The sequence below is a fragment of the Scyliorhinus torazame genome, chromosome 16 (genome assembly GCF_047496885.1).
Source record: "Scyliorhinus torazame isolate Kashiwa2021f chromosome 16, sScyTor2.1, whole genome shotgun sequence".
Classification (NCBI taxonomy): domain Eukaryota; kingdom Metazoa; phylum Chordata; class Chondrichthyes; order Carcharhiniformes; family Scyliorhinidae; genus Scyliorhinus; species Scyliorhinus torazame.
In genome coordinates, this window is record NC_092722.1 from 156,404,139 (window position 1) to 156,421,140 (window position 17,002).

Here is a 17,002-nt window from a genome sequence, read left to right on the forward strand (position 1 = left end):
CCATTGATGCCCTATCCACTCAGTCCAACATACGCATATCAAGGTGCAAGTCTCCCTTTGTACTAATGCTCCAGTAGCTGCACGATGTGGAGTTGAGAGGTCAGATTGAACCTGTTTAGGGGGGTGAATGTCAAATGCTCACATGCTAGATGGGACATAGGCAACACAATGAGCCTCTGGGTAAAAAAGTAGGGAAGTGTTTCTGAAACTGTACAAAGCATTAATGAGACCGCACATGGAGTATTTTGTACAGTTGTGGTCCCCTTATTTGATTAAGGATGTGGTTCCTTGGAAGCAGTTCAGAGGAGGTTCACTAGATTGATTCCAGAGATGTGGGGCCAAATTCTCCATTCCTGAGACTAAGTGTTGACGCAGGGGCAGGATTAGTGGTGTTCCACAACAGCAAATGTGGCGCCGCACCTGGACCAATTCTCCTACTGTTAAGGGACTTTCACGTGGAACATGATCGATTCCAATGAGAAATGGTCCCGGATTTGCCAGATTCAGTTTGACACTCCGGAGACTGACAAGCTGCATATACACACCACTCCCCACACATACCATCCCAGCCAACAAGATGGCAGCAAGAAAATGCGACACACTGTTTCATTGACGTTAAACTTTTTAAAAAATATATATATTTTATTGAAAATTGTTTCCAAACAACAATTTTTCCCTCTTACAAAGCAAACAAAACAATAACAAAACAGAAATGTTTAACAATACACAAGTAACAAAACCCCATTATCTATTGACCTAAACTAAACTACCCCCCCTCCCCCCTCCCCCCCCCCCCCCCTTTCCCCCTGGGTTGCTGCTGCTGGTCATCTATCTCCCCTCTAACGTTCCCCTAGGTAGTCGAGAAATGGCTGCCACCGCCTGGTGAACCCTTGAGCCGATCGTCTCAGGGCAAACTTTATCTGCTCCAGTTTAATGAACCCCGCCATATCATTTACCCAGGCCTCCAGTCCGGGGGGTTTCGCCTCCTTCCACATGAGTAGAATCCTACGCCGGGCTACTAGGGACGCAAAGGCCACGACATCGGCCTCTTTCGCCTCCTGCACTCCCGGCTCTTCCGCAACTCCAAATAGAGCTAACCCCCAGCCTGGTTTGACCTGGGCCTTCACCACCTGCGAAATCACTCCCGTCACTCCCTTCCAATATCCTTCCAGTGCCGGGCACGCCCAAAACATATGTGCGTGGTTTGCCGGGCTCCCGCCACACCTCCCACATTTGTCCTCCACTCCAAAGAACCTGCTCAATCTTGCCCCCGTTATGTGTGCTCTATGTAGCACCTTAAATTGAATCAGGCTAAGCCTGGCGCATGAGGAAGAGGAATTTACCCTGCTTCGGGCATCAGCCCACATACCCTCCTCTATCTCCTCCCCTAATTCTTCTTCCCACTTTCCTTTTAGTTCGCCCACCGACTCCTCCCCCTCTTCCCTCATCTCTCTGTAAATCTCTGACACCTTGCCCTCTCCAACCCACATCCCTGAAAGCACCCTGTCCTGTATCCCCTGTGTCGGGAGCAACGGAAATTCCCTCACCTGTTGTCTAGTAAACGCCCTCACCTGCATATATCTCAAGAAATTTCCTCGGGGCAACTTATACTTTTCCTCCAATGCTCCCAAGCTCGCAAAAGTCCCATCTATAAATAAATCTCCCACCTTCCTAATTCCCAACGGGTACCAGCTCTGAAATCCTCCATCCATTCTTCCTGGGGCGAACCTATGGTTGTTCCTGATAGGGGACCCCACCAGGGCTCCCCGCACCCCTCTCTGTCGCCTCCACTGTCCCCAGGTATTCAGTGTTGCCGCCACCACCGGGTTCGTAGTAAACTTTTTAGGTGAGAACGGTAGCGGCGCCGTCACCAACTCCTCTAAACTCGTCCCTTTACAGGACTTTCTCTCCAGTCTTTTCCACGCCGCTCCCTCACCCTCCATCATCCATCTACGTATCATTGCCACATTGGCGGCCCAATAGTAATCACCCAAGTTCGGTAGTGCCAGTCCTCCTCTGTCCCTACTACGCTGAAGGAACCCCCTCCTTACTCTCGGAACTTTCCCTGCCCACACGAAGCTCGTGATGCTCCTATCTATTTTATTAAAAAATGTCTTGGTGATTAGTATAGGGAGACATTGAAATACAAATAAGAACCTCGGGAGGACCATCATCTTAATTGCTTGCACCCTGCCCGCCAGCGATAGAGGCTGCATGTCCCACCTCTTGAAGTCCTCCTCCATTTGTTCTACCAGCCGTGTCAGATTAAGTCTGTGCAAGGTTCCCCAGCTCCTAGCGATCTGAATCCCCAGGTATCGGAAGTTTCTTTCCACTTTCCTTAGCGGTAAGCCTTCTATCTCTCTACTCTGGTCCCCTGGATGTATCACAAATAATTCACTCTTCCCCATGTTTAGCCTATACCCCGAGAATTCCCCGAACCCCCTCAAAATTCGCATAACCTCTATCATCCCCCCCGCTGGGTCCGACACATATAACAATAGGTCATCTGCGTATAACGAGACTCGGTGTTCTTCTCCCCCTCTAATCACCCCTCTCCATTTCCTGGAGTCCCTCAACGCCATGGCCAGAGGTTCAATTGCCAACGCGAACAACAATGGAGACAGCGGGCATCCCTGTCTTGTTCCCCTATATAATCGGAAATACTCTGATCTATGTCGACCTGTAACTACGCTTGCCGTTGGAGCCCCATAAAGAAGTCTAACCCAGCTAATAAACCCGTTCCCAAACCCAAACCTCCTTAACACTTCCCATAAATACTCCCACTCCACCCTATCAAATGCCTTCTCTGCGTCCATTGCCGCCACTATCTCTGCCTCCCCCTCCACTGGGGGCATCATTATCACCCCTAATAGTCGTCGCACGTTAACATTCAGTTGTCTCCCTTTTACGAACCCTGTCTGGTCTTCATGCACCACCCCCGGGTCACGGTCCTCTATCCTCGATGCCAGTACCTTTGCCAGCAATTTGGCGTCCACGTTCAATAGTGAAATAGGTCTATAGGACCCGCACTGCAACGGATCTTTGTCCCTCTTCAAAATTAGCGATATCGTCGCCTCCGACATCGTCGGGGGTAGAGTCCCCCCTTCCCTGGCCTCATTGAACGTCGTCGCCATCAACGGGGCCAACAAGTCCACATATTTTCTGTAATATTCCACCGGGAACCCGCCTGGCCCCGGGGCCTTCCCTGCTTGCATGCTTCCCAGTCCCTTAATACCCTCGTCCACCTCAATCGGCGCCCCCAGGCCTGCCACCTCCTGCTCCTCCGCTTTCGGGAACCTCAATTGGTCCAGGAACTGCCCATTGACGTTAAACTTGATACCTTACTCGATGCCATGGAGGAGAGCCTGGCAACCCTGTACCCCGAGATGGGAAGAAAGCTACTAGCTGCCGCCGTTCAATGTGCCTGGATGCAGGTGGCAGAGATCATGAGCGCCATGGGCATCACCGTGCAAACCGGACCAGCAGTGCAGGAAAAGACTGCTTGATCCCCTCTGGGCGGCCAGGGTGTGTAGGCAGCATTGTGCCTCTAGCAACAACCACCGTCCCACCGTAACTACCCCCACGCGGAGGCCTGCCTCCATGGTCAGGTGTCCATGCCACTAAAGCCACCAGCTACCCATCCCCTGGGCTGCATGTGTCGGATTGTCTAACTGTGCATTTTCTGTTTCCTAAGGCACCCCCCCCCCCCCCCCCCGCCCTCCCCGCCAACCAGGAGAAGACTGCTCATAATCGCCGACAGAAGGAGAGACTGGAGGGGACTACTGGACCTGCAGTCCCTCACTGCAGTGGAAGAGAGGGCACTGGACGTGGTCGGTGGGCCCGGAGAAAGGGCAGTTACTGAGGCAGTCGTCAGCATTGGACGAGGAAGTGAAACCCCGCTGCATTGCGGTTCCCCATGGCACGTGTATCAGCACCCTCACCACCACTTGTCCACCCCACCCCCCGCCCCCCCCATAACCTGCTCTGAGACAGGAGCGGGCCTCCAGGACTGGCAGCACCAGGTGGCGGGGGAGCCTCAAGGGATAGCTCTGCTTGCACACCCTTCCCATGGAGTAGCCTGGGGGCTTCGGGCGCCTCAAGGGAGGCGGCTGCGATGGGGCCCATGCCGGTGGCTCCTGCAGTGGAGGTGCCAGAACACCTGCAGCACCTCAGACTCCACCCCCCCTTCTGTCTCTGGCGCATCACATGAGCAGTGGGCAGAACAGGGTGGCACCACGCCTCCTAGGACACCCGAGCTGCAGTCAGGCCCATCCAGGCCCAGTTGCCCCAGAGTTCAGCAGCCGCTGGGGAGCCAAGAACTCAACTGTTTCCTGTGGTAGCGAATTCCACAGGCTCACCACTCTAGGTGAAGAAACTTCTCATCCCAGTCATAAAAGCTTAACTCCGTATCCTTAGACTATGACCCCTGGTTCGGGACACCACCACCATTGGGAACATTCTTCCTGCATCTACCCTGTCTAGTCCTGTTAGAACGTTATAGGTTTCTCTGAGATTCCCCTTCATTCTTCTGAACTCCATCAGGACTCACCTGATGGAAGGTGCTACGCTCCGAAAGCTAGTGATTCCAAACAAACCTGTTGGACTTTAACCTGGTGTTGTAAGATTTCTTACTGTGCCCACCCCAGTCCAATGCCGGCATCACCACAACTTAATTTATAGCCACTCCGATAATAATCTGTCTTCCTGTTTTTGTGCCAAAGTAGATAACCTCACATTTATCCACATTATACTGCATTTAACATGTATTTGCCCATTCACTTAGTTTGTCCAAATCATGCAGAACATCTTTGCAGCCTCCTCACAACTCATCTTCCTACCCAATTTTGTGTCAGCTGCAAATTTGAAGATATCACATTTAATTCCCTCACCTAAATCATTAATCTATATTGTAAATAGCTGGGGTGCTAGCACCAATCCCTGCGGTACCCCACTAGTCATTGCCTGCCAGTCCCAAAACTCTGTTTATTCCTATTCTTTGTTTCCTGTGAGACAATTTTCTATCCATCTCAATACACTATCCCTCATCCCATGCTCTTTAGTTTTACATGCTAATTTCTCATGTGGGACTTTGTGGAAAGCCTTCTGAAAGTCCAAATAAACCACAATCCTCATCAACTCAACTGGTTACATCCTAGAAGAATTGAAGTAGATTTGCCAAGCATGATGCCCCTTTCGTAAATCCATGCTGACTCTGTCCGATTCTACCACTGGGTTCCAAGTGCTGTGCTATAAAAGTTTGATAATGGACTCCAGAATTTTACCCACTACCGACGACAGACTGACTGGGCCATATTTCCCTGTTTTTTCTTTACCTCCCTTTTTAAATCGAGGGGTTACATTAGCACCAACGTGCGCATTCGCGGCGTCAACGTGCGCATGTGCGGTGGCCTCCTTCAATGTGCCGGCTCCGACGCAACATGGCACAGGACTACAGGGGCCGGCGCATAGGAAAAGAAGCCGGGGGACAGAGAGGCTGGCCCGCCGATTGGTGGGCCACGATCGCGGGCCAGGCCTCATCGGAGGCCCCCCCGGGGTCGGAGCCCCCCCCCCCCCCCCCCCCAACAGGCTGCCACCCGACCCTTGCGCGCAGAGTTCCCGCCGGCTGCGAGCAGGTGTGAACGGCGCCAGCGGGACTCAGAGTTTTAACTGCATCTGCTCGGACCATCCCGGGCCGAAAATCGGCGGACCGGCCGAAAATCGGCAGACCGGCTGCGTAGAGCGGCCCGTGACCAGCGCCGCGCCAAACACGCTCGCTGGCACCGATTCTCTGCTCTGCAGATAATCGCGTGCCGGAGTCGGGGCGGCATGGCCGGTTGCGGGGATTCTCCGGCCCGGCCCCGGGCTGAGAGAATCCCGCCCGGGATTTGTTGGGCAGATTTGAGAGCGATTATATTTCAATACTTTTAATTCGAATATTGAATTTGATGTTACACTATCATTCCACTGAGATTTAATTGTTAATTTTTCATTAGTTGTACAACAAAACCCATTTCAGTATTTATTCTTTGTGCATATGAAGCCACTTTTGTATTGATCCTGAGCAATTGGCTTCCAAAACTCACCGGCTGGCTAGTGAAGAGTAAAAAATATCAAGATTGCTGGCTGGGAAGAGCTGTTTTTCTTTCATATTATTGCTCATCACAAGTCTAACTGGCTAGCAAGAGCCTTATATACAGCAGAACAGTCTTCAAGGATTTTTAGACCCGCACCTGACATCATGATGTGACGTTGTAATGTGATTTATTGACTGCCTCATGATGCAATTACATTGTGCATAATTGGTCTATTCTCATAGTCACTCCTTGCATGTACAATTCCTAGAACAGATTTTGCGACAGGTTCTGAGGAAGATTGGTGTCAATTTTAGGTGGTGTCCCAAGACCCAGCATAAAAGTCTTTATCAATCCCCACTCCTAAATCTCTGTCCAATTAAAGCCCAAATCTTTCTGTTGTTTCTTCATAGCCATAACCTTTTCCACAAAGCTAATATTTTCCCTCTAAGGAACATTCAGAACTGTACACAATACTTCGCTCAGGACTTATCAATATTCTTCATAAAGACCTGGAAAAATGTATTTTTAATTGGCAATTAAAACTGACTTTATTATTAATTGTTTGGTCCCCACTACTATATTCATTTATTGATTCCATTAATTCACAGATACCCTGCAGATGCATTAATTTATTTGCCAATGTGTCTGCTGCTTGATTAAATTATGATTAACGAGTGCTGCAGTCCAATAGTTGCCAACTGGATTAGCGAGAGACTTAATAGCCTGACATTCTTCAGTCCTCCATGTCCATTAAACAAGTGGATCAAATCTGATTCAATGTGCAATCAGGAGTACGTATCTGGAATAAAGGCAAGGTCAAGCCATCATAGTCCCAGATGACCATAGGCTGCTTTCTCCTTTGAGGGGGAGAGCACACATGGTGGTGATTTAACCTGAGCATCACCACACCTCAGGCAAGTGGCGTTGTTGAGAAGGCATGAATAAACTCCTCCGGTGGGAATTGAATCCATGCTGCTGGCTTTGCTCTGCATCATAAAGCAGCTGCCTAGCAAAGTGAACAAAACTGGAGTAGTTCTGGTTCTTCACCTTCCATGAATTTTCCCCCTGTAACATCCAGAAAGGTTGACAAATGTTTTGGTACAATTTTGAGCTTTTCTAACATCTAAGAATTTTTGACTGCACCACCTTTCCCATGGATAATCCTTTTAAAGATTGCATTTGATACCCAGCCCATTTATCAATTGTGCAATGTATGCAAAATGTGTGTTCAATTAATGAGCTGTTCAGACAAACTCGGGCAAGGTCAGAACTCTTTGTGGCCCTGTTGCAATATGGTCTAGTCACAATGCAGGCTGGAGTACATAATTGGCCTCATCATCATTTATAATTTCTGTTGTCACAACCATAAAATGCGAAAAAGTACTCTGATTAAATTGTATTCTGCTGTGTGACTACCTTATTGACCAAGGTGAGATTGAAGTAGAGTACAGGCAAAATGGCAGGATCCACATCTTTAACCAGGTTTGTAAAACTACACGGTGATCAATAATGTTTTTCTAGTTTAATGTTTTATTCCAGGAAGTATATTAGGTTTTAATTTTTAGTCTTGTCATTCAAAATGCTTTGATTCAGCATTTACATTTGCCTTTTTTTGGGGAGGATGTAATCTTCACAGTCCTAGCATTGTGATAAGTTTATATGTTGTGTTGTACTGTGCCTCTGTAAGTATATTGAAGGCCAATTCAGAAAACAGAGAGCCTTAACTTAAACTGAGCTCTAGTTCACGGCAGCTAAGTTTTAATGTCAGTTCAACACTAGTATGCTGTAAAAATGAAGCCCAGGGTATTTTAAACCTCAAGTCTATATCTGAATGCCATTGTCCAAATTCCCATTCATTTGAGGTGGAAGGTCATCAACAGCAGTGCAAAATTGCACAGCCTGGAACAGGTGAATCCATAGGATCAGTTGCTGAGCAATCCATTGAAGGTCCTGCAATCAACTATTGCAACGGAGGCAATCTCCGATTTCTGCTCCACTGGTCTGGCAAAAAACAATTGAACGTTTAAGGCCTCTTCTGGTCTCAACATGGTTTCTCTGGGTAGGTCCATTATGAAAGTCACTCTTGAATCTGCTAGTAACAACTGCAATCTGGTTACGATTATGTCATTGAGGTCCTGATATGAATATGCTGAAGAAGACTCTTCTCTCTTTGGGGGACTGGCCACCCAGCTGTTTCTCATTGGGTTGGCAAAATTAAAGTAATCTTACTGACGGTGTTCCCTCTAACAGTAATCCAGAATGTACCATGTAGGAAACAAACAGGCCACACACAAACATTTTTGTTAAGATGTGTGCATTTGTATGGCAATCAGAAAGGGTGACACAGCACAACAAGCAAAGAGAAATTCAGAGGGAACATTGCTTGTTGGTCCTGCATGCACTACCATTTTCTAAATTGGCCTCCATGAGGTTACTGGAGAAGATCAGTGGCACCTCACAATATAGAAGTTTTCAGCTTTTAAAACAATGAACTATATTTTTTTAATAAACAAATCACAGAATTAAGACATGAGAGGCTCAATTAAGCGGACTTGAAACTCGATCCGCTTTTGAATTTCTCAGCGGTTGCAGTGCCGTGATTCACGTGGCTATTCACCGGTACTTTGCCAGTTTGTGGATCTCGGGGTGTTCCTCCCCACCGATCGGGGATCAGGGGCAACATTTTGATCAGCAGCCCCAAACTCTACACCCCCCCTTTTCAGGCCCCCCTGTTGTGCGGACCGCTGCACCCCCCAACCTTGGCAAGGGGCACTGCCACGGTGTCATGCTGGCCGTGCCAAGGCACCTGGGTGCCAGGGGAGTGCCAAGATCCCATCCTGCCCTGTCCCCGATCACCAGAGGGGTTCTTATGGCCTGCAAGATCCCCTGAGGTACCATCATCACGTTTGCGGAAACCAGTGATAAACGGTGCCTGGTTGAGGTCTTGCAGGCATGGCCATTGACCCACAGGCGCCGGGTGAAAGAGGCATCCAGATATTTAAACTGGTTCACGCGAGGGAGTTATTCAGATCGCGTCGGGTGGAGTGAGTTGGATGACTCGCAATTGGCCCGCTGCCTGTTGCGGAGCCCGATTTCAGGCTCTTGTGGGATTCATACGTGGATCCGGGTGCTAAGTGGTGGCTAAATCTCACCCATAGCTCTAAACCATTTTTGACACTCTTCGCATCATGGTATAACAATTCTGACATATTTACACAAGCTTTATAAGGGCTTTTAGAGTACCAGAGGAAAATTAGATCAGTATGCAGCTATATTATCACTGGTGGTGATAACAAGGTTTGCGCTCCGTGCCAGCGGCAGCATGCAAAATTGGTATTTGCATGCATTTAAATTTGATTAGTGGGTTTGACACAGTATGCTCCGCCCTTCTGCGATGCTTCGTCCTCTCAGGTGGAAGCCTCGCAGGCGTGAATTACTACACGTATTGACAAACATGGACTGGGCGCCATGGAGGGGGAGCGGGAGGCTAAAAAAAAGAGAAACTGTTGAAAACTGTCGGGTTTGTTGGGGGATGTCTGACTGAGCCGGGGGGGCAGTAGCGGGTGTTGATTTGGTGCCAGGTCCGTGGACTGTGGTGTCCCCCTCGTGATTGGGGTGGCCTGGCTCAGGCTGCCATTGCCACAGTCTTTATTTTAAATGCAAATAAACCTTACTATAAAAGTTCAGAAAGATAAAACAATTTATAATATCTATCTTATACTCGAACGTTCAGTGTTAGCATGAGGTAACTGTGGAATAAAAGGCGAACTGTGGTCAGACACACCGCACTACACAAAACAGATTCCATGGATTTCTCAACAATCCACCCAGATTTTGTGAGCCAACCAATCTCACTGAAATTTTGCCTTTCTCACAGTGGTAGATTTGAAGATTTCATCTTAAAATTCTCTCCAAAAGCCACTCCCACTCGGACAGCTTCAACAATGACCAACCTCACTGGGTTTCAATCTTGCCTCTGAGATTCCTTTCCCATGTATCTCGGAGTACAATGAAGTTTCACCCTTCCAAGCATGGTTTCAGATCTTCAGCTGTGGCAAACAGAACACCACTGCTCCAAAGTCCAAGAATCCACACGAGTTGGTCAAAACAAACACTTAGCTTATCTTACAATTACTATTATATACAGCTCCAGTAGTTCCCGACTGGGTGTTCTCTAATTGATGCCTTACTGGCTGACTCTATTTATGTATAGCCAGATATTGTTGAAGATCCCCCGCTCCTTATCAGGGGAGCTCGTGTTCTGTAAGATCCACAAGGTAGTTAAGCATCCCCACCCCGTAAGACCTATGCAGGTCATAACAGCGACCTCTCCAAGCTCCCCGCCCTGGTTTTGGTCCTCTCCCTGCTCCTCTCCCTTGTCTCACTTCCTGGGACACCTATTTGATCATACACTGGTCTTCGGTCATCTGATCTGAATTTTCACATGGTTCTTTACCTTTTCTTCTGTACAGGCATGCAGCGCTAGTCCTTGGCCAGACAAACGTAAAAAGGTAGTACGATGCATGAGCGACCAGCTCCTGGGATCATTGGGAATTGGAGTTCCTAACCTCCGAACTAGAGAAAATCAGTTCGGTTTCATCTCAGGACATCGAGGAAACTCTGCTTTCTAAATTCATTTGACTTTCCCATCCCTCGCCAACTTTAAAAATCTCCGAAAAACCTACTTTTCAAGGATGCCTTCAGCCACCAACCCTAGTCTCCCTCCTGCTCCTGCATAAATAGAATATTGTTCCACAACTGTGAAATGGCATAGTACCTGTTTTGTTGTTAAATATGTCATATTGCTGGGAGAATATGAAGATATATTGCACTAACGTCTTGCTATCAACAAACCGTAAAAAGGATAAATTCAACGGAACTATTTTATAATTTCTTTTGTTACCAGGTTCACATGTAAAGATGTTGAAGTTTGAAAGTCGATTGTTCCAGGTTCAACAAGCATGTGGCCCGACTGAATTTCCTGAAAATGAAGAAAAACTTTTTGAACTGCAAGCTTTTCAAAAATTTATTTTAAAGCTAAGGTGAGGTCCATTGGTTGTGTAATTTGTTACATTATTCTCAAATTGTCAATCTAGGCTCAATATTGGCCCAAAATAATTAAGCCTGATTACTTTGTGAATAGGTTTAAAGCAGTTCTTCTGCCAATAGTGCATATAGGAAAAATTACACAATAAAAGTACTTCATGAATCATATCAAAATGGAAAAGAATGTTGAAAGAGACCTAGGAGACTTAGTGGACTTAACATACCCAATACCCAATTACAGTAGAGTGACACAATTGGAACAATGAACTACATAGTCCGAAACATTGGAATTTACACTCCTCTAAATTAAATTTAATCTATTTTATTTTTGTTCTATTCATGCTAAAGATGTAAAGCACATACTGCAGAAATAGTACAAGTTCTTTACAAATGCTCAGTGCTGCTTAGACAATTGACTGAATAACTTCCAGTATTATTGAATTACTGCATCCATTTATTCCAATTGCAAACTGGGAAGGATCAAAATGAATATTCATTTCAGATTTTTACGTGCTATTTTAGCACATGAACAAAAAATATTCCAACTTCCAAAATCAGTACGATCTCTCGCATTGAATAATGTTCACTGGTAATTTCCTCTGCCTGTTTTCTTTCTTTGGATCTCGTCATGTTATGCAGAGTTACCATTGTCAATTGAGCAGATGCAGTGTCTTCTTCTGGGTCTCCAAGGAGTATGTGAAATAATCATTTTGCTTCCTTATCTATGAAGAAATGTGTGGAGTCTATTCAGGGCTTCCCATAAGGCATGTCCAGGATTGAAAATTTATTCTGTGGGGTCACCTAACCCAGGTGTGTCCTGCTGCTCCATGCACTTAAAGCTAGATGTGATGTGTATCATACTGTTCTGTATTGTGATTATGAATAATATTTAAGAAGAGTAAATAGAAAACACCCCAATTGGTTTGTTCTGCCACCTAGGACCTGTGTCATGACTCAATCCAACTAACTATTATATCCCTTCTACACATGTTGAATCAGGAATTGATCAGGACCATTCAGACTATTTAAACTGAGCCAGCATCCACTTCATTCTCTTCTGCAAGTCAATAATTCCAACAATGAAGATATAATTCCTTATATTAAGATTAGAGAAATGAATGGGAATACGTTTTCGCAAACCTAATATTTTCTAAACATTTTTTAAGATTGCTAGGTGGATTGGCAAAAGAAGCAATTTTTTGTAATCTACGTGTCCCAGACGAGTTTCAGAAATCAAAAGAGGAAATCAGCGTTGTTGTTCTCACAGGTACGTATTTTATTTTCAAACTAAGAAACATTTTTGCATGGTTCCTCTAAAGCACTCATCGACTATCTGGCTATATTAGCAATTAACAATGCTGTTGTGACTAGGTACTAATATAAACAGAATTTAACTTATATGACTACTGGAAAAAAAACAAATGTCAGTACATAGTAACATCAGAAAAATCACATTATTGAAATTGATAGATCTCATGCTGTGGGTGAAGTTTAAGCAAACTTAGAGTACTTCAGGACAGTCCAAGAATTTGTTGATAAAGGCTCTATTTACAGGTTATATAGTTACAGAAGTATAGAAGGACCTCAGGCTTGCTTATTGCTCATTATTCTGGTTTCCAGGTCCCCAACCTGTTAGTCGTCACCTATAATCTTACCTTCCTCCAATCTCAAATGCTTAATTCTTCAAACCGGCGGGCGATTGAGCGGCCTTGTCGTGCCCGACTTGACACCGGGACAAAGCCATTGAATCTCACAGGAAGCATCTCGAAGCGTCTCACTTCGGACTTTCGAGAGACATCACGATCTGGATCTCCCCTCCCTGGGTGTGATCCAGATCTGCATATTAAAATGAGCGTAATTACTCATTTAAATACCCCAAAGCCGTATTCACTCATGCCCGTGACTCACCGGCCATGCCTGGGAGACCTCGCCAGGGCGTGTTTAGTTCTGTTTCACACACAGTTGTATTGGTAGCTGGGGGAGTCTCCCAGGCCACTGGAGACCTCCGGATGGTCGAGGTTAGGACATGGTGGCACCTTGGCTCTCCCCAAGAACCCTGGCACTGCCAGCCAGACACTCTGACAATGGCACTAGGCACCCTAGCCAGGGTGCATAGGTGGCACTCCAGGTAGCCAGGCTGGCAGTGACATGGTGCCCGGGTACCAAGTTGGCACTTCCAGGGATCAGGCCCAGGGTAGCCTAGCCAGGTAAAGGGAGATGATGCGGGATTCTCGGCTGCCTCACCAAGGTTGGGGATATGTGGTGAGGGGGTCTGTGAGGGCGGGGGGCAAGATTGAGGCTGCTGGACAAAATGGTGCCCCAATCTGCTATGAGTCTTTAAACTTGCCAGCAGCAAATCCCTCTAAGTGTGGCCGTTGCGGAGAGAATCTCCTCAAAGCCAAATAGTGCTGAAAAACACCCGCTAAATGCACCATTCGGCAGACTTTAACTCCAGTCTGCTGAATCGCATCCACTATATTACATTTTTGGAAGATTGCAAGGTATCATGATGTAATTGAAATGAATAAAGAAGCAGATGTAATAATCAGATAATAAAATGCCAATTGCCCAATGCATTTCTGATCTACAGGATAGCCCAGACATTCACTATTTCCCAAATGCATACATAACTTGTATGCGAGACTCGACTTTAATTTAAGATGGGAATGGGTGCTGAAATGTGGTGCCGATCTGCCCAATACCCAGTAATTCCTATGCCTCTAACTGTGGCCAATGTCTCTCTGTAACCCATGAACAAAACCTACAAGTAGCTAGAAATTCTTTGCTCTTAGCTGACTTCCAATCATGTAGTCCTGGTGCATTATGACAAACGTGCTCAAAATGTTAGCAAATGATGTAAGATTATAAGACGTCGGAGCAGAAGTAGGCTATTTGGCCCATCAAATCTGCTCCACCATTCAATGAGATCGTAACTACCTGATATGATAATCCTCACTCCACTTTATGCCCATAACCCTTGATTCCCTTCCTGATTGAAAATCTGTCTATCTCAGCCTTGAACACACTTAACGACCCAGCCTCACTCTGCAATAAAGAGTTCAACAGATTCACTACCCTCTGAGAGAATACATTCCTCCTCATCTCTGTCTTAAATGGGTGATCCCATACTCTGGATTTTGCCCTCTGGGCCTAGACCCTCCCACAATGGGACACAACTTCTCAGCTTCTGCCCTGTCATGCCTCCAGAGAATCCTATATATCTCAATAATATCACCTCTCATTCTTCTAAATTCCAATGAGTGCAGGCCCAACTTACTCAACCTCTCCTCATAAGGAAATGCCTCCATACCTGGGATCAACCTAATGAATATTCGCTGGACCTCCTCCAATGCCAGTATATCTTTCTTTGAATAAGGGGACCAAAACTGTTCACAGTATTTCAGGTGTGTTCTAATCAGTGCCTGGTGTAGCCTTAGCTAGACTTCCCTATTATTAAACATTCCCTTTCAAATAAAGGCCAATGGGATCTGGACAATGGGAGTGGGCGAGTTAGGTTGGAAACCGATCGGCACCTTCTCTGCTCCAGGTAAAAGCTGGATGCTCCAGTCTCTCTTGATAGCTGAAACAATCCAGCTCAGGCAACATCCTGGCGAACCTCCTCTGCACTCTCTCCAGTGCAATCACTTCTTTTCTTTAGTGTGATGACGAGATTGTACATTACTCTAGCTGGGGCCTAACCAGCATTTTATACAGCTCCAACATAATCTCCCTGCTCTTATATTCAATGTCTCGGTTAATAAAGGAAAGAATCCAATAGGCCTTCTTAACCACCTATCCTGTTGTCTTCAGAGACCTGTGAACCAAGGTCCCTTTGATCCCCTGTACTTCTTGGGGTCCAACCATTCATTGTATATTCTCATGCCTTGTTAGTCCTCCCAAAATGCATTACCTCACACTTTTTATCTTTTTAAAAATAAATTTAGAGTATCCAATTATTATTTCTTTTTTTAAATTCTTTTTCCAATTAATGGTTAATTTAGCGTGGCCAATCCACCTAATCTGCATATCTTTGGGTTGTGGGGGCGAAACCAACACAGACATGGGGCGAATGTGCAAACTCCACACGGACAGTGACCCAGGGCCAGGACTCAAACCCGGGTCCTCAGTGCCACGGTCCCAGTGTTAACCATGCCGCCCTATCATCGTGTAATCTAAGACCTCCTCAATATTTACCATACCACCAATTTTTGTAACATCTGCAAACTTACTTATCATACCTCCTACATTCACATCCAGATCATTAATTTATACGACAAATAACAAGGGACCCAGCACCAATCTTTGCGGAACCCAGGCTTCCAGTCCAAACAACATTCAACCATCACCCTCTGCCTCCTCCACTAAGCCAGTTTTGGATCCAGTTTGCTAAATAGCCCTGGAACCCATGGGCTCTTACCTTCTTCATGTGCCTGCCATGTGGGACCTTGTCAAAAGCCTTACTAAAGTTCATGTATACGACAGAAACCACAAAATTGAGTCCATTGTTAAAAGTTGTCGTTTGTACTAATGAAGTAAAGGTGAGGGGTATTATGTAATTAAGTAATACATCCCTGATGATAATAATAACCTTTATTGTCATAAGGAGGCTTACATTAACACTGCAATGAAGTTATTGTGAAAAGCCCCTAGTCGCAGAGGGAGAATTCAGAATGTCCAAATTACCTAACAGCACTTCTTTCGGGACTTGTGGGAGGAAACCGGGGGCCTGGAGGAAACCCAGGCAGACACGGGGAGAACATGCAGACTCCGCACAGACAGTGACCCAAGCTGGGAATCAAACCTGGGATCCTGGTGCTGTGAAGCTAGAGTGCTAACCACTATGCTACCTTGCTGATGAAACATCATGTGATCTGTAGTGACTTCAGTAGAGTGTTTGCCTGGGCTTTAGTTCTCTATCATAGTATTGTATGAGTATGATCTCCTGAATAAACCTTGCATTGTGTTTGTAAGAGGTCCAAGTGTGTGGTACCTCCATACCTTTTGTCTTTGTGGCATATTGGGAATATAACATTCTCCCTTTTTATTTATTTTTTGGTCATCTTTTGTTGGTTTTTAAAACGTTACCAATCCTATGGTTTACTCCTAATCTTTGCCACATTGTATGTTTTCGTTTTCAGTTTAATACTATCCTTAACTTCCTTGGCTAACTGGTTGATTTATCCCTTTCCTAGAATCATTCTTCCTTAGTGGGATATATGGTGTGATTCTTGAACTATTTTCATAAACGTCTGACAATGCTGATCAACCGTCTTTTTATATTCCAGCCAACACTGCCCTTATTCCTTTGTAATTACCTTTATTTCACTTTAGTATAGTTGTATCTGACCCAATTTTCTCACTCTAACTGAATGCTAAATTCTCCATCTTATTAGAATTAAAACAGGTTATTAGAACAGGTCCCTGTTCCCTAGGGGATCTTTTACTCTGAGATTGTTTATTAAACCTGCCTCATTACCCATAACCAGATCAAAAAGCCTTATTCCTGGATCCAGGAAATTGCCTTGAATACACTGTATGAATTCTTCTTCATGGCTCCCTCTGCTAATTGGATTTTCCCAATCCACATAAAGATTAATGTCACCCATGACTAGTGTTACAGGTCCTCATTATCTTATGATTTATTCTCTGTCCAACAGTATAGCTACTGTTAGGGGCCCTATGGACTACTCCTACCAGTGTCTTCTTCCCCTTGTTATTTCTTTCCTTCACCCATACTGATTCTGTAGAATCCAACGCAATAGATGCAGGAACATCTGGTAGGACAGGAATAAACTTAGGTTTATTTAGATATACATAATAATTACAAAGCAAACAACTCCTCTCCCCAAAAGGCCACCCTCCATGACCTGCACCCAGATCGG

General features: G+C 45.7%; 1 protein-coding gene across 3 annotated transcripts in view; it reads left to right on the plus strand.

Annotated features, from left to right (window-relative positions):
• Window positions 1-17,002, plus strand: part of LOC140392440 (uncharacterized) — a 431,257-nt gene that overhangs the window by 80,514 nt on the left and 333,741 nt on the right. For all 3 annotated transcript variants that reach the window (XM_072477698.1, XM_072477700.1, XM_072477699.1), the window contains exons 2-3: window positions 10,981-11,116; window positions 12,287-12,387. In XM_072477698.1, coding sequence (XP_072333799.1) covers window positions 10,995-11,116; window positions 12,287-12,387 — 223 coding nt within the window. In that variant the 5' untranslated portion in view covers window positions 10,981-10,994. The remainder of the gene's footprint in view (window positions 1-10,980; window positions 11,117-12,286; window positions 12,388-17,002) is intronic.